Source organism: Cololabis saira, chromosome 3 (assembly GCF_033807715.1).
Source record: "Cololabis saira isolate AMF1-May2022 chromosome 3, fColSai1.1, whole genome shotgun sequence".
NCBI lineage: Eukaryota > Metazoa > Chordata > Actinopteri > Beloniformes > Belonidae > Cololabis > Cololabis saira.
This window is the reverse complement of record NC_084589.1, coordinates 22,511,095-22,529,102: the sequence shown is the minus strand read 5'-3', so window position 1 is coordinate 22,529,102 and position 18,008 is coordinate 22,511,095. Positions and strand designations below refer to the sequence as shown.

The 18,008-nt window shown below is 38.3% G+C and overlaps 1 protein-coding gene across 2 annotated transcripts; it reads left to right on the top strand.

The window, feature by feature from the left end:
- Positions 1-8,181: 8,181 nt before the first annotated feature.
- zbtb32 (zinc finger and BTB domain containing 32) lies at positions 8,182-16,663 on the top strand. Of its 2 annotated transcripts, XM_061716571.1 has the most exons (6): positions 8,182-8,271; positions 8,370-8,506; positions 10,461-11,499; positions 12,466-12,575; positions 14,032-14,193; positions 15,127-16,663. In XM_061716571.1, the coding sequence occupies exons 3-6, from the start codon at positions 10,493-10,495 to the stop codon at positions 15,354-15,356; spliced, it is 1,509 nt and encodes a 502-aa protein (XP_061572555.1). In that variant the 5' UTR covers positions 8,182-8,271; positions 8,370-8,506; positions 10,461-10,492; the 3' UTR covers positions 15,357-16,663. The 2 variants fall into 2 exon arrangements, with proteins under 2 accessions (XP_061572555.1, XP_061572556.1); XM_061716572.1 differs by lacking the exon at positions 8,370-8,506 and having other exon boundaries at positions 8,215-8,271.
- Positions 16,664-18,008: the final 1,345 nt, after the last annotated feature.

Here is an 18,008-nt window from a genome sequence, read left to right as displayed (position 1 = left end):
ATTTTCGAAAAATTTGCAGCAACTTATGATCACAATACCTGAATTTTGACACACTGAAGGTATTCAAATTGTGTATATGTGGTGTTTCACTTCCAGGTGCTGCCAGAAAGGTAGAAAGTGTTCATCTTTTGTTTCATGTCTTTGTATGTACTTGTCCATTACATCTGATGACACCTGATTAAAGTAGGTATACCTACTTAAAATCAAAATAGCTAGAAATTTCACGACTTCCAAACAAGTTTGTCTGAAGTACCATGTTCAGAGGAACTTTCCAGAGGCTCCTCTGAACTTCTTAAGAGTGCTAAAGCTTTTCCAGCATATCCACCAACAAATGCCTAAGGAAAAAAGCCTGTTGCTGATTCAGAAAATCATTACTATAAGCAGTGCTGCGTCATTTTAAAATTCAAGAGTGGAGATTGGCTTTAAATATATAAAACTAAAGTTTAAGATTTCACAACTAACAATAAAATAACAGGAATAAATCAATTACTGGACCCGTAGGTCCTACAGAAGTAATGGCTGCCATCGGCGAAATGCTGCCTTACTGTTAAAACCACCTGTAACCCAACGCTCAGTAGGTCCCCCTGTATGTAGGGAGGTTTCATCACTTATAAACACTGTCCTGTTTTCTGTCAGTACTTTATTCACTTTCTTGCCTGTGCTAGATGTCCACTGTAATTGTTGTTGAAGGCATGGTACCAAATAGTGAAACACAGTTGACATAAGAAACAACGGGGACTGTCGTTTAAAGTTACTTTGGCTGGCTTTTGCCAAGCCCCAACCATCTCCCTACTGAGTTTAATCCCTTGCGGGAGTAGGATTTATCAGAGTTCTTGTACTGGCCACTGAGATCAAAAGCGAGTCAATCTCCTAAATTACAAAAAAGGGTGTATTTCCTTGGAAAATGCAGGGTTGAATGCTGTGGTGCTGAATGGAAACTAAACTCTGCTGAAAAAACTGCTGAACTTCTGAAAAACAAAGAAATTGGTAACATCAGTTGAAAATGTAAAGAAAATGGCAGAATGTAGCTCAAACATTTGAAAAGTGGTCTTGTTCAGGGGGGTTCTGGTTCTGTTCGGGTTTGGTTCTGGTCTGGTTTTTGATGGTTCTAGTTCTGTTCTATCTGAATTTTAAAAATTTGATATGGTATGTAAAGTTTATAGAGCTATGAAAGATACCTGTTACCTGTTACCTAGTTGGTTAGTGGGTACTACTACTTTTAAACTTAAAATTTTGACCGGAAAAGTTAAAAATTTTGAAATTGTTTCAAAACTCAAACATGCATTATGGTATAGTATGGTATAAGTTGCCTTGAAATGTTTAATTTTCTCAATTTTCTCCCTTTACAGCACATACATGTAAACCTTCATTCAAACACTATACTGATAAACACTCAGCAGATGCTAGCAATTGCTTTTCAAATTTTTAAACTGTTTACATATCTGGCATCCATTGTTTAACTGTGGTTAGTACTGATTGAAGAGCAAGTTCTTTACTTTCACAACCATTTTCTTGATTAAACCTCACTAAAATATTTTACAAGACAGAAAAAAGCAGAAGCAGAAAAAGCAGAAAAAAGATCTATTTTTATTAGGAATTGTACCATCGTAATATCCATCAGAGGTTTAAGTTTAAAGAGATAAAAGATAAAAGTTTTAACATTTAATGCCTTTGTCCCATTTTGTGAGAAGGTAAAAAAAACATGTTGCCTTGTCTGTTTGTCACCTTCTAAAGATCAAGGGCTCAGATGAACTTGTGGCTGAGATATACTTCACATTAGCTACACTGGTCTAGCTTGTTGTGTGTGTGGATTAATTTTTTTGTGATATGAAAAAAGTACACTGATTCTATTCTGATTCATTACTGTTCTAAAAACAAATGATGACACTGACCAGTCAAGGTCGGTTAGACACAAAAGCTTTAAACGTACAAGTCGTCAAAATGTTTTTAGTAGCTGATTACCGCTTTACTTTGAACTTAATATAGAGCCAGGAGGGAAGATATACATTAGCTTTGAGGATTTACCAAATGTATTCCAAAATATCAGACATTATATAAAAGCAACCTTTTAGCGCTACAGTATGACAGTTCCCAAGCACCAATTGACCTGAGAGTTACTAGCGTGGGTGGGTATTGCCTTCACATTTCCTTCACCCACAAATTACAAAGAAGTGTCAAGCCCCAGCCCCAGCCCTTAGCCCTGCAGAGGTTCACTTCTTCCAAACCACAACTATGACGGGTAGTTCTGCTTACCCAGATTACTGTGAAAAGGCTCTGTGGCTGTACAGTGACAGTTTACCATTGATGCATTCAACGCATCAGTCATCTTGGTAGTGGTTCCTCTGAAGTTGATTGCTCACATACCGCCACTGTGGTAATGTAAGCCGACTCATATTAACCCAGACTTTAAACATGTTGCAGTGCGAGTGTATTCTTTTGTTTAGTTCAGTAACACTTTGATTCATTCAGCAAAACAACAATATGAAACCCCTTAGTACACAGAAGTTAAAGCACTTTGTAGATACATGAAAGATTTTATTGCAGAAGATGTATATGTCACAAACTGTTTTATCACCATGTGTGCATGCATTGAACACTCTGTTGCACTTCTGATGTCAAATATCCCACAGAGTAACCCTACCCCAGTGAGTCAGAATTGATGCTGGGACGGGTGTCTGATGGTGACTGTTGAACCGAAGGTGAGGAGATAATAAATGGATGACGGGGGGGTGCGGTGGGGGTTGACAGTCTTGGTATTACTGGTAGGTGAAGCCCTGTGCATCACTTCTTGCTATTTACTTCCCATATGGGTGCAAAGTGACATTTAAGTGTTGCTGTCATGCTAATTTCTCTAAGAGGAATAAATGAGATCACACTGTCCAGTGGTTGCAGCAGCACTTGTAGAAGACTTTTTTCACAAACAAAAGTTAAAACAGTAGCCCCACATATGCATCTGTATCTGTGCTTGTACAGATACAGGATCAGCAACAGCTACACAGCAGAAATGTACATTTGCAACTCCAAGTAATGTCATTTTAGCTCCTGTTCTCATGTAGCAACAACACATACAAGCTGTGACAGCACCAAATTAACCAGTGGTTAACACTACTTGCATGCTAACGAGATTTCAATAAAATGTGAAAAGGGCAGGTGATAATCTCTATTTGCACTAGAGTTGACACTGCCTGTGACAATAGTCAGATAATACTATAAGTTGCTGCTCTTTGCACGTTTGCAGCTGTAGCATGCGGCTCGTTACAGTCGCACGCCATTTTTGTAATAGGTTGAGTATCTAAAATTTATTCGAAAAAAAAAGCAAGATCTTATCAGCATGCGTGTTCAGTGTGGTCATGACACATGACACAAAGCTTTAGCACTCCACATAATCACATCGTGGCTTGACCGACCTGACCAGTGACTGGCAGGTCATCCTCACTTCTTTACTGAATACAGTCTGTTTTGTGCATTCATTATATAATGTACGCAGCACAGCGTGAAAGCATTGCAGATACAGGAGCAACATGGTAAAGAGGACCTTTTTACTTGACAGAATACAGTTCGTTTGTCTGGAGAACCAAGAAAGACTAGTGGAATAAAGTTACAGGTTAACAACTTTTAATCTTGTCAAGCACAAGGTTTTTCCGGCCGGAGGTACATTTGTCTCCGGCCGGGGTACACCTCTGTCAGACCGCGTGAGTCGGAGAGAAATGCACCACGTTTTCATGAGTCCAGTCTTTTTTATACTCTAACGGGGGTGTTCCCCAGTCTCCTCTCCAACCATATGTGTATTGTATTTAACTTCATTAGCAGAGCCAGATGAAGGGGAACTCACCTTAAGGTGTCACCTTTTCCCCGTCTCCTCTCCAACGATGTGTATTTGTATTTAACTTCTAATCTAATTTTTGTCTACGCTTGGCTCTTAATCAGAATGAGATTAGCCTACTTTGAAGAGAGAGCCCAGACAGTTTTGGGCTTCGATAATTTCATAAAATCCTAACATACTGATCATAGATGTATGTTATTGGACCGATGATCCACAAAATCACGTCATAGGTTTTCTGAAGAGCAGTTTTCACGTCTCTTTTTTCTCGTAATGCGTGACAACATGTTTTAAATGTGCAAACAGACACAGGAAGTCGACTTGAACGCACCCACCTTATGTCAATATTAGCCATGGCCACCAGCTCCGTCAGCCCATCCACGATGGAGGAGCTGCTGGCGACATTTACACCGGAAATATTGTTTTGGTGGTGAAATCAGAGATGACCGCTGTATTTAGGTGACGCATGATGATGACTGACCAGAAAGTGATGATGGCTAGCCATTGGCTAAGCAGACAACCAATCAAAAGGCTTTGCCCCCATAATATAAATACATTTAATGCTTTAAATTAAATCACCTGAAGTGGTGTTGATCATTTTCAATTGTTTCTGACTATATATCACTAAAATCTCACAGCTGGAGGTGCTTCAGAGAAGGTTCTGAAAGGAAGTTACAGTTCACTCTGGCCAGTTATTGAGCGTAAGCAATTTATAAACTCAAAGTTTATAACCTACTGTTTCTATAATAATAAAAAGGTTATACATAGTCGTAAATAACTATATAAATATTATAAATATTACTTTTATTACTATTTTTATTATTATACAAAAAGCATATAATATATGCACAATAATAAAAACCATGATGCAAAAAAATATATATAATAAATAAAAAAATGGTGGAGCTTTGAGTATTAAAAAAGTTGGATAATTACAGTTTTTCCCGAAACATTAGAGCCAGCAAAAATCAGCATTGGCAGGTCACTGAAAACTCGGTAATCAGAATCAAAATTGCAGATCTCTAGTCTTGTCTTACTGATCAGCAGGCGACGATAACATGAGCATACAAAACCCAGTAAACAAAAAAAAGGCCAGTCAGTAAGCATAAATATTAAATTTGAAATGGTTAAAGTTTAACTAAAACAATTGCAAATATTAGTATGGAAGCATTTTATTTGTACAGTATTAAAACAGTTTCTTGATGAGGATTTGGGATTAGCTTTTTTTAACGTAAACCCCAGAATTTTATAAGAGGGAATTTGATACCGTCCTCTACTCTGTGGATCCAAAATCCACTTCTCATAAACCCACATCCACTAGCCTAGCTTTGCGTAGTCGCTGGTTATGGATTCCAACTATGATGATCATTATGATGACTTTTATAATCTCCTACTCAATAACCTCTATAGGTTCCCTTGGTGTGAGGCGTTATTTTTGTTATATTTTATCACACGGGGATGCAGGACTTATTCCACCAGAAAATCCTTCTGTGGTTGTGATACTGAGTTTCTTCTCCAGATATGTCAAGATTTGCCAACAATGGCAGCACTTGGTCCCATTCTCTGCAGGGAAGACATTCAGTCTTTGTCAACATAGGATGGAAAACTGTAACCAAACCACTTTTTACTCAGTTGTTGCTAACACTCAAATCTGCCTTGGAGTAGCAGTCAATGAGATTGAATGCTTTTTTTCCATAAAATACATTGACAGTCTGAGAGTGAGCATTAAAGTTTGTGCAAGACTTCAGTAAAATGCACACTATTGCCAACACAAAACACACACTTTATTCACTACTTACCTACTTTACTACTCACAGGAATTGGACCAGCACCAACTTTCAGCTCTTGTCTATCTGCAAATCCGGTGATGTATTAAACCTTACTAGACCTCACAGTCAAATACGGTGTAAAACATTTACACTCACTCCTTTGCTGGCTCAGAAAAAGAGAACTGCAGCCATTGATCCATGTTTACTGATAACCAGAAACACATTTTTTTGGAAACGTCTTGAAAACAACCGCAAAATGCAGGAAATACTAGAACACACGGCAGAATGGACAACATTCTCAGTTGTTGCTGCACAGTTACACACTAATGCTTTTACAAAAGAAAAACAAACTACAAAGGGAGGATAAATGGTACAGAGGTGACTGATGGGGCACTGGCCGAGGAGCTTAACTGCTACCTTGTCCGTTTTGTGGCTAATGTGCCATTTACCTCTCCTCATGTGCCTCTTCTCAAAGCTAATACACCTCTACTTGTACTAGAAGAGTGTGCTGAGGTCTGTCAACCCAAAAACTGTGGCAGGGCCAGATGGAGTTCACAGTAAGGTAGTCCAACTCGCCCGGGTCTTTAAAAGGATCTTCCTGGCTCGAGCCACTGTTTCATCTTCCCTTTCATCCCAGCCCCCAAAGAGGCTGCCTCCGAGGACTAGAATAACTACAGACCTGCTCAGATCATGCTCACCCCTGTATCACTGTAAAAATGTCAAAAAGAAAATGTTTAGAGAAACTAATCCTGCACCAAATAAAAGGTGGCCCTTCTTTAATGGAGGATGCTGCAGCTATCATGGCTACATGAAGATGTTTTTAAAATGTGAACTATTCCTCTTCCTCATTATCATAGGGGTTAGGTTGCGTTACATAACTTTTTTTGTTTTGTTTTTAACTACAAAACACTAGAGTCGAAGTAAAAAAAAACAAAAAAAACAAAGCAAGCACGGCTGCCCATTTAGGGAATGGAAATACCCGAACCCAAATTTGTTTTTTGCGCCTGGACCACTAAAGCCTCAAACCTATCTGAAAATCTCTTGATATTTCCTGCTTACTTGAGAGCCATACAGCTTTCTAAACACGCGGAAAATTGTATATACATTAATAATTATGTATACACTTCACTTACATTTGCTTTTTTAAAATCAAGAGTGGTTGAAATAAAACAACAGATATTAACAAGAATATAATTTTTAGATCAAACTGATACTATAACCATTTTATGGCTGTAACTAATTGCACACGTGACATCATACGTTGTGTTATCATTGAATGTCACGCTATACATTATGCAGAAAAGTAAAAATCAGAAGGATTAATAATGATAACTTTAGGAACAATTCCTATAATTTTCTACTTCCTTTTTATTTCTCCTCTGCTGCTTTAATGCCAGCTGTCATTTGAAAGGACTTTAATCATCCAGTGTTGCAGATGCCTCAATCCTTCTCTATCGCAGAGGTTTTGACCCATCACTAATTCTACTATCTGCTCTTGAACTGCACTGCATCTGCTGTCATCCCGACTGTTGACGTGGAAGCTGCTGAGAACACTTTTGACTGGTTGTGTTTTGTGTACAGTTTTCGTTTCATTTTGCTAGCAGCATTTGCTTTTTCTGTAACATGTCCGAGTGTGCTAAAAGCTTTCTTAATTCTGGTTAGGATTTCTTTTGGTGTTTTACTTTACTTTCTCATGGACCTCCAAAGACCGTCCACCACTTGTTTATTTTTCTGGGACAACAGTTCTTAAAAAGACAAAGACGTCTGTCCTGGTTAGTGTTGGAGTAAAGCTGCCTGCCTATCAACTTTAAGTCTTGAGCTGCTGCATCTGAAGCTGTGCAGGGCTGACAATGTGTGCGGGGGAAGTTAAGGTGGGTCAAACATTCATATATTTGCATCTGCACTGATCTTTAGCCAGCTTTAGCTTTAAACTATTACAAAGGAAACCAACCAGCAAGGTGTGATAAATTGACCAGTTCTTTCCAGTTGAGCTATTTCCACCGTCTGTCACACAAACCTTTAACATATCTGAGAAGAGGACAAAGCACATGATCTCTAGTTCAAGCGTTCAGGTTTTAGTGAAGCCTGTAGCTCTGCAGATCAGTGCCCTGTTGTTCAGTTTGCTTCCTGTCTCAGATAAGGGTCCCTGAAGTGGTGTTTGCACCAGAACAGCAGTCTATTAATGTAGTGACCACCAAATGATGCTGAAAGAAAGGAAATCACTTACAGTGTGCACAGGCACACGACATCAGACAGGCACGCACATACCCAACCACCGTAATCATTTTTGTCCTTATAGCTCAATCGCACTTTTATTTCTTTCAGAAAATGCTGTTTGGTTTTGATCTTTTTTTTTTTTCAACTTGTGTTCAGCATGCAAAAATGAGGCACTGATTATGTAAGAAAACCTCTACTAATGCACTAAATAAAATGAGGAAAATAACTTATAATAAAACATTGGTTCAGTCCCCATCCTTTATTATAGAAAGTAAGTCACTGAAGACTGTAATCAATGCACCAATGAGAGGCTTGAAGAGGAGGGACTGTAAAGACAAAAGAGGAAACCACCTTGCCCCACAGCCTAACCTGTGCCCCAACAGACATGTCGCTCTACTTGCCACTTGACAGTCATGATGCAAAGACGCTCATCGCTCTCCTGCCAGAATATTCACTAAACACCCGGTAAGTGTCTCATTCATGCACCTCGTTGCTTCTTTATCATCTCAGACTTGAAACCACAAGCAGATACACTCTAACATCACTATCTTTTATCTTTTTAGCACTTTTTTCTGTGACCTACAGTAAATACAACCTAGCATTGGGCTGTTGCACACATCTGTAGCCCACGGAGTGTCTCAAATTAGACTTCTTGCCTGTGACTTCAGTCCTCTACACGTGAACTGTGAGGAGGCTGAGTGTAAGTTCATGTCCTGTTAAAGGATGTGTAAATCTGACATATGCATGCATGGTTTTCCCCTGTGTAAGCATTTAGACTCTACTGCACTGTGGCTGGATGGAGCTCAAACACCGGCTTACTGTGTCACAACGCTGCAAATTTTCCCCGTTGATTTGAACAGTAGCTGAGGCAGAGGTAGAGGATTGCGCAAACTGGCTTATTGCAAAATGAACTGCACTTAAAGATTTGGACAGGTTTAAAAAGTCCCAAAAACCTAATGCGACAAAATATAAAACCAAAACCGTTTTTTTGATTTGACGAACTTCAGCAGAATGCTGCAGAATGTTTCTTTTTGCATTACTTTAAATGAGTAGTTAAAATAAAATTAAATAAACAGATTAAACGTAAATTCACTAGCGGTTGTTGAAGAAAGACGGCAAGAATTCAAAAATGTGAATAAAATGAAAAGTAACGCTCCTTAAATGATTGAATGATGAATGATAAATAAATAATATGGCACCACATTTCTTTAAAGTAATTCTCACAAAACAAATGCCAAAAGTCTGTATAAATCAATGTGATAAAGTAAGTCATTACAGCAACGCTATTACTGTATAGCTACTGACAACATTAATATCAATATTATTATTATTTTTAATCATTTCATCAACTTTTTAAGTAAATCGACATTAACTGACATCCATACAAAATGCAAAATGCAAAAATGTAGAGGATATAGAAACGTTTTTTATTCTCAAATATATATATATATATATATATATATATATATATATATATATATATATATATATATATATATTGCTATAATAGTGTTATAGTGCAGCAGATTATTTTTTTTGTCCAGCTTTGACGAATTTGATGAAAGCCGTAAATGCTGCTGTGATGAAATGGCCTACAGTGCTGCTGTGTGTACATGGATGAGGACGACGCGCTTTGGTAAATGGATGCATGCTTGATTTGCAGGATTGCACGATCAAGTATATATATATGTATATATATATATATATATATATATATATATATATATATATATATATATATATATATATATACATGTATACATACACTTTTATCACTAATAGTACTTGACCTTGCTTGAGATTTACCGCATACTGTATAATCAAAAGAAATTCATTATGCGCTTTAGACTGTGTGAAAATGACACCGTCTCTGGCATCCGGTAGTTTCAACACATAGTCGCAGCATTTTCATCCAAGTATTCTCAATTTTAGATGTAAAATTCCAAATAGTTCTGTATCAATCTTAAATATTTACATATTCCACGCCTGCACAGTTTTGCATTTAATGTTTAATGGTTCCAGTTACAGTCTTATTATTGTTGACATTCAAACTTTAGTCAGTTTTCTTGTGTGTACAGTCATTAGTCATGGTTTCATATACTGTTAGGGCTTTGTGGCTTTAGAATGTTTGTGCTTTGCGAATATCAAAGCTGTCACACAGCTTTCCACTCATCAGCCTGAAGTTTAAAGACGATAATAGACACAGCTGTGATTGAGGGAAAAACGTTCTTGTAGAATATCATGCTCAGAATATCACAAAGAGACTGAAGTACAAAAAAAAAAGAAAAGAAAAAACAACAACAAAACAGACAAAAAAAAAACAACTTCAAGTTTATCAAAATGGCTGAAAATTACAACTTGCAATCAAACCAACTGCTTCATAATATATAATAAGTCCCCATGGGGAAAAGCTGCTCCATCGAGTCTCACTACAGTTAATGCTACATTGAAAGGGTGTGTTTGTGTGTGTCATAGAAAGAGTGTGTGTGTTCGTGTTTGTGTGTGTTGTTGGGAGAAGCCATGGGTTTTAATCTTGTATTTGCAAGTGATTTTCCTTCTTCAAAAATGTCATATAACAACCAAAGAGGAATTACTCTAAATATGGTGTGGGCGCCAATCTGGTAATATTTTGCATTGTGGCTTTCTCTTCTCAGGCCGTCAACAATTATTTCTAAAAACAGCAGAAATGATTCGAATCAACAACACCCAATACTTCCACTTCCTGCAGCAGGCGGATGCCATGCGACGTTCAGGTTCTCTCTGTGATGCCATCATCTCGGTACAGAGTCAAACTTTCAGAGCTCACCGGCTCGTCCTCGCCTGTGCTAGCAGTACTTTAGCGCAGTGGCTGGCCCGAGGAGGCACGGACAGTCCCGTCCACTGTACTTTAGAGTACTGCTCACCCCACACCTTCCAGCAAGTTCTGGACTTCACATACACTCAAGCTCTGGAGGTCCGAGTGGAGGATCTGCAGCTGCTGCTGAGAGCTGCACAGCTGCTGGAGATGCAGCCGCTGGAGGATCAGTGTCGCAAACAGCTGGACGTGCTCGGAGCCAGAGAGGAAGGCAAACCTGGAGACACTAATAAATTCAAAGAGGGAGAGGAAAGCGGAAAAGAGAAAGACCAAAAGGCAAAAGGAAGTCCAGTTCATGAAGACAAAGTACCAGAGAGATCTTCCCCACCTGAGAAAGCAGGTGTTAGCATTAACATTGAGCCCTTTTCTCCTGCTGATCCTCCTAATAGCCACAGTAATCCAAAATCTATAAAAAAGAAGTCAAGATTGTCCCCGATCTCAGCAACATTATGCAATAGAGAAACTGTGATAACAAAGCCGACCGCCAGCAGTTCATCTTCACCTTCTCCCTGGAATTTCCCTGCAAACATGTGGAACTCTGAAGGGCACCTGAACACATTGAGGCGCATAGCAGAAAACTATTCAAACTTCATGGCAGCTCATCCCCTTCAGTCCCCAAACCAGTCCTCTGCAGTGTACCCATTCTCCCTCTCCAGTCCACATGTGTTACCCCTACTGAGTTCCCACTTTCAAAATCCACTTCCTAGCTCTGTATTGGGCTACTCAAACTTCCATCCCTGTTTTACACAAAACCTTTACGCTGGAGGCACACGCATGATCAGACACAGCCTGCTAAAAAGGAAAAAATATAGCGGGAACGATCAAGCTGGTGACCCAAGGTAGGTCAGAACTCTGACATGATTGTGGAAAGTTCCATTTTCTTTATTTTCACTCATCGTCTCCATGTTTTTCCTCTAACAGAGTCATTAAGAACCCCCTAATTTGCTCAGTTGTTCCTTTGCGACAGCCACCACACCTGACTCACTTCTGGTTGGGGTTGATGTGTGCGATCAAGCCTCCTGCACTTTCCAACTAGATCAGTTTCATCTGTTAACCCTTCCCTGCCGGTCCAAGTTTGTCAGGGTCTTTACTGAGAAACCATATTCAGAGTTTCAACAGCACAGAAGAGTTATATTTCTGCAATCAATAACTACATCCAAATTTCACTTTTTATGGATTTGTAAGGAATCCTACTCAGACTTGTGTTTGGTTGCACTCACTAGTTACGCTTGACTGTATTTTTACGCAAGGTACCCGATTCTTTCAAGTCTTCTACAAAGTAAACTGAGTAAAGGGGGGCCCCCTAAATTTCTCCCCTCCTTTGCAAAACTGAAGACTTTCCACCCACTGAAACATTGTTTCGACTGGGCATGTCTACACCACAAAGGAATTGTTAAAAACATGAATGTGCTTCTGTGGGTGAAAAAGCTTTTCTTTAGTATCCCTGATTACCATGCTTCCTATAACTTTTTGTTTGTGAAAGTTAGTTGCAGCTTCACCCCAAAACGAATGATATAAATATCTTGTGGTTGGGATCAGAGAGGAAGGAAAGGGTGTTTCAGGATGTGATATATGATAATACATAATGCTTTGATTTCCTATGCAAAATGCAATTTTCTGTGGAAACCTTTAAAAGCGTTTTGTTGTCTCATTTGTTTCTCTTTTTTTGCAAAGATGTATGCCTTCAGCACAAAAATGTATGCTTAAATTGTGCTTAACAAAGCATTTTTGCTTTTTATTCCATTATTCGTTAAAATACCTCAATTTTGCAAACTCTGCTTTATAAAAAAATGTGCTTCTCACAGTTACTCTGGAGTGTCCAAAGTCAGAAAAGAAAGCAGTGAAGACTGCCAGCGCTGCAGTACGAGACTTCTCGATGATCCAGTGCTGCAGGAGTCAGCCTCCACACAGCTCGGTAATGAGCATAACAAGCATAAAACACACTCTTTTTTTATAATTATTAGAGCATACTAAACAAACTGTTTCACTGCACAGTTAGATGGAAGCGGTAAGGATTAATTATCTTGTATAGAATGGATCGATTTAACAAGATAAAGAGGTTTCTTGTTATGACCCCTAACCTCGGCAGCCTTCAGCTACATAGATACGCAATGGAAAGTGATAAAGAGAGTTGTGGTTTTGAAAGCATGGTGCAACAGGAGCAGTAGTGTGGTTACTAGATACAGCTAGATACATGCAGTACAGTATGTACTGCAGAAAAACGGCGGTTTTTCCCGTGCCAGAAAAGTCTTACACTGATATGCTAAGATACCTTTTTCTGATACGACACAAAAATGAGCAAGTGTGAATTTACGTGAGTACATGCATGTGTACGTGTACATTGAAGCTGATAAACGCTTTATCTGATGTTAAGTGTCTTTGCTCAGTGAAATATTTGTTTCATCTTCAACAGCTGTGATAAAAGTTTATTCATCAATTGAGTCCTAATGCAATTACAACCTCAATAAATAACTGGTAATTGTTATTTGTAACCAAAGAAAATAACCAAAGCCAGAGTTTCTCAAAGTTAGGAAAAGTCAGTGTTAGAAAATAATGGCTATATTAAAGTGAGGCGTTAAGTGATGCATTGGACAGGAAACGCACCAATGAGAGCAGATCTCAGGAGGTTGTGTTTAGAGTGGTAAGCGCTCACTTGTTGTGGTTTATTCGCTCCTTTTTTTCCCCTCACTACAGTGCACCCCCATTATATTTCAGCATCCTGTCTATAGACTACGAGGGCCATGCTTTTTTTGAAGAGGCCCTAAACAAACCAAAAAAAAAAAGTTAACTTGTGAAAAGCTTCACAGTTTGTACCTAACCTCAAAATCACACCTCTGTAATTTTTAGATGTATGTGCAGACTGCCAGGAAAGTACACACTCAGATTCTATTGTCAAGCGACAGCATGCTAAACAAAAGTAGACATTTGCTACTTCTGAATTCAAAATGTAACAGTGTACCTTTTTTTAGTCTCTTTTTTTTTTTTGCAGTACTTTTTCTAAAACCTTTTGTTCCAAGAGGTCAAGGAGCATTCTTTGTCACTGCTCCTGTCGACTGTGTTGGATTATAAAATCAACTCATTATCAACCAGAAACTAATATTTTCTATCAAATCACGTGGAAATTAATTTTCTGTTAACCCATTAATTGAATAATCACTTCATATCTGCTCCGAAAAGATTTGGGTCACTTATTACTCAGGCAGCCTGTACATTTTACTCCTCTTAAATATTTATTTACTCCAATAAGCATAGATTCTCATTTATAACTGTGTATCTTGTTGCGTTTATTTTTCTGTGAAGAGCCAGGCCCCTCTGCTGACCAAAAGCCTCACACCTGCACTCTTTGTTCCTCGCTTTGTTGTGTTTCACAGGTAAAAGCTGTGCAGGATGTCGGTTTTGTGGAAAAGCAGAAGCTGCCGAGTGTGAAAAGGAGACCAGGGAGGACAGCAGAGAAAAGCCCTACCAGTGCAAACACTGTCCCAAGAAGTTCAGTCTGAAACATCAGCTGGATACACACCATCGCGTTCACACCGGTAGGACTGTATATGAACTCTGTCTTTGGTGGACTTTTGTTGAAATTTCTAAGTGTAAACTGGATGCAGCATTCCACTGTAACTGCAAAAGGCCAATGTGGGATTTATGTTTTAAAGTTTCTTGTCATAGTAAGCTACAGACAAGAGTGGAAACCCGTCGGTTCTTATGAGGATGCATGAATATCTTTCATTTTTGTTAAAAGGCTGCTCCAGCATTTCTGTACGCGTTAGGACATGAAGTATTTTTTGCTTTCAAACCTGTTAACGTCTTCCAAAAGCAGACAGTTGTAGCTTTTCGCCGATCTTCTAGGCAGCCCTGTTTTCCACTCATTGTAATACCATGAGGTTCATCAGAACAGAAAATTGAAACTGTCAGACATGAAACTTGCCTGAAGTGGAAAATCTATAGATCAACGGCGAAGATGGTGTTTGCTTTAAAAGGGACATTATTCCTGTGCAATGACGCAATTGAATGTTTCCAAAAAAGCGAGCCCTCGCAAACTTTATCATCTGAAAATGACGTGGTAATAGTTTAAAAATAATCTAATGGACCAATGCAAACATATTTCATAATTCTAGCTGTCATTGCATGTTACATGACTTTTAATTTATATACAGTTCAGAAGGGTCTGTTTTAAATTACTAAAGTTGAGTGCAAATATGTGACTTGTTCAACATTATGCACTGACACACATACTACTGTATATATGTGGATTTTCAAGAGAATGACAGTTTTTATTCAGTTTTGTGCTCTTTTACCTTCAGTCGGTGTTATGTAAGTTATGCAAGTCCAGATGATTTGCAAAAGAGGTTTAACTGATTTTACTCACTTAAGCGATTCATCTCTGGAACTAGGAAGAGCAGTAACAATGTGTGACCATCTCTAATCTAATCTTCAATGTCTTCCTTCCTGTGTTCTCTCCATGGTTCAAGGAGAGAAACCATTTGAGTGCCGTCTCTGTGGTCAGCGTTCACGGGACTACTCAGCCATGATCAAGCACCTGCGGACACACGGCGGGGCAGCACCGTACCAGTGCACCGTGTGCCTGGAGTTCTGCAGCAGCCTGGTTGCCATGCAAAGGCACATCAAGGGCCACGCGCTGCAGGACTTCCCCCCTGACTGGAGCATCAACAACACCTACCTGTACATCTCCCACATTTGAGCCACGCCTCACAACCCTAACTCTTCCCGGCATATGTACGCCTCGTGGGTTAAGAGTATCACTGCATACATAGAGCTCCTAGGACAGAAAGACAACAAATTTGACTTCTGTTTGAGGGTGTAAAAAAATCAATAAGCACAAAACTGGGTTGTCAAGAGTGTTGCAGTAACATTCATTCAAACTGAAACCTTTCTGGATTTGCATTCACAATAATAGGACAGAAATGCAGACATAAAAGGTATTGAAAGTGTTTACCATGCATTAAAGCCACATCAACATTATAACCTCATCTCATGACGCAGGAATCCTCCCTCTGACTTTCAAAATTATTAGACTGGCTGCGTGATGCTTGCTAGTTTGACTCAGGTTTACTGCGCCCTCATGAGGATATATGCTGTAACAAATATTTATTTACGTCCTCTCTTTTTTCTGTTTTTTTTTTTTATGTAACAATTCTTAGCAATGCCTTGCATGCATGGCAAATTAAAACTCATAGTGCATCTAGCAAAGATAATGTATTTATTAAGTGTACTCATTTTTTTTCAAAATAAAAGCTCACAAACCATATCTAATATGATACACTGATATTTTAATGAAAGTTGATATGAATATATCTTTTTCACCCTTTGAAATTGTGACATTGCTCTGGTCCCGTTGTCTTATGCTCAGCATAAAGAAAGATGGACATTTCTTGAGTTAGTCAAGACTGCTTAGAACGTGACACTGCTGGGGAGAGAAGCCAACCCATGGCAACAAAAAAAGAGCAATTTCATCCTTTCCTTGGTGTGTCCTCTGCTTTCAGTCACTTCAAAAGCGTGGCTGTTCATCCATCCTTCTTGCCGCTCGCCCCATTTCAGGGTTGCGGTAAACTCAGAACTTATTATGTCTTACAAGTAATATTAATTAGTATTTAGCAGCTGACATGCCTCTGGAAGAAATCCGTACCCTACTTAAATGACTGAAATTTTTCATGCAGTAGTTTGAGTTTGCAATATTTAATAACAGACTTTGCACCCTAGCAGAGGCTTTCATTATAACCTTCAGGCCTGAAAGTTTCCACTCAAATGCATTTGTGTCTACAGAAATATATTAATATGTAGGGGACTGAAAATCAATAAATAAATGTTCAGGAATTTGTCATTCATAGTCTCTAAGGGGTGAACTTGTCATGTCTTCAAAAACCAATGCATCAAATAAACAAACATGTAAACAGCAGCTACATTGACAGTTCTTGTCATAATAATGAATTCTTAAAAGGCTGCAGAGATGCCAAATGTTAAAATGTATGGGGGTCAGGAAGCATTTCATCATCCAAGCTTACAAAATCATGAAATATTTTTGCATCATTGTGAGAAACAAATTAATCTTGTCTGTCGAATTGATGAGGAAGACCTGGACTGGATATGAAGCCAGGATTTCCAGAGACACAAAGGTACCTGGCTGGATCACCATGGTAACTTACAATAGTCAGGACCTGCAATTGGATGAAATTATTTATAAAATCTTCTCATGCACATATCCCAGATGAAATCGTTCCAAACATGAACACTTAAGTGCTGCAGCAGTTAAATATTATCAGGCAGTAATACTAAATGTTGATGTCTTGCATAAGCATTCAGCATTCACAACCAAACTGAAATCACAAGGTGGATGTTGCATCAATGTTGGTGAACAAAAATTCGGCCTTCATTTTAAATGTCAGTCAGTTCATTTACATGATGATTTTATTCACCAGATTCAATTTACTTCCCATCCACTTGAATGAAAAAGTGTGTCCAAACTCTTGACCGCAGTGTATTTTGAAATTAAAAACACCTGAATTTTGTCTTGAAAAGTTTCTAAATAATATATGTATCATTATGAATACATTGAGTAATTTTATTTATTTATGTATTGAATTATTTCTTTATTCATTCATTCAGTTTTATGGGTTGGTGCAGAGGTCTCAGAAATTCATGTATTAGATGTAACACATCTAATTATAAAGTATTATAAAGTAAACACCTCATGATGTAAACTCGTGGCTGAAGAAATACATCAAATATCCAAAGTCATTGAGCTCTATGTTATAGTATAACAGTTATACCTCCAAAGAATAAAACATAATTCCACATGTTTGTCCCAATCCACTGACAAGTGTCACTACTAATATTAGAAAAATGAAAAAAAAAAAAAAAAAAAAAAAAAAAATCTTATACAGATTAAATTAGCAGTAAGTTAAGTATAAGTGAAACATAACACAATATTACGTGCCACATTGTCTGTAGGAGAATGCCACAAGGAATTTGTCAAGATTTATAAATAAATGTGAGATTATTGGTCTTGTAAATGACCATATCAAGTAACTACAATAAGAGTCCTTAACAGATGAGGTTAAAGGAAACCATACTGGATATATTTAATATTTACATCTAACAGAAATGTTTTGTATGAGTTTATAGGTTTGTAGCAACGTGTAGAAATGCAACTAAGGGCCAGACAATAATGTGGAGTCATGGTTTTCACATTAAAATGCCAGTCAGGTGACAGGATAAATGTTGCAGTGACTGTTAAAGCCTCTGCGCGTCTTCTCCCTGCCCTTCTATACACCTGCAGCAGATTTATACCTGCACACAGTGCAGTCCACAATGAGAGATCAAGTCATCTTTTTTT

Excerpts from the sequence above, each read along its gene's own strand:
- zbtb32 (XM_061716571.1), top strand. The coding sequence starts at position 10,493 with ATGATTCGAATCAACAACACCCAATACTTCCACTTCCTGCAGCAGGCG. Across the intron at positions 11,500-12,465 it reads GATCAAGCTGGTGACCCAAG|TTACTCTGGAGTGTCCAAAG; the intron begins GTAGGTCAGAAC and ends TGCTTCTCACAG. Across the intron at positions 12,576-14,031 it reads GTCAGCCTCCACACAGCTCG|GTAAAAGCTGTGCAGGATGT; the intron begins GTAATGAGCATA and ends TGTGTTTCACAG.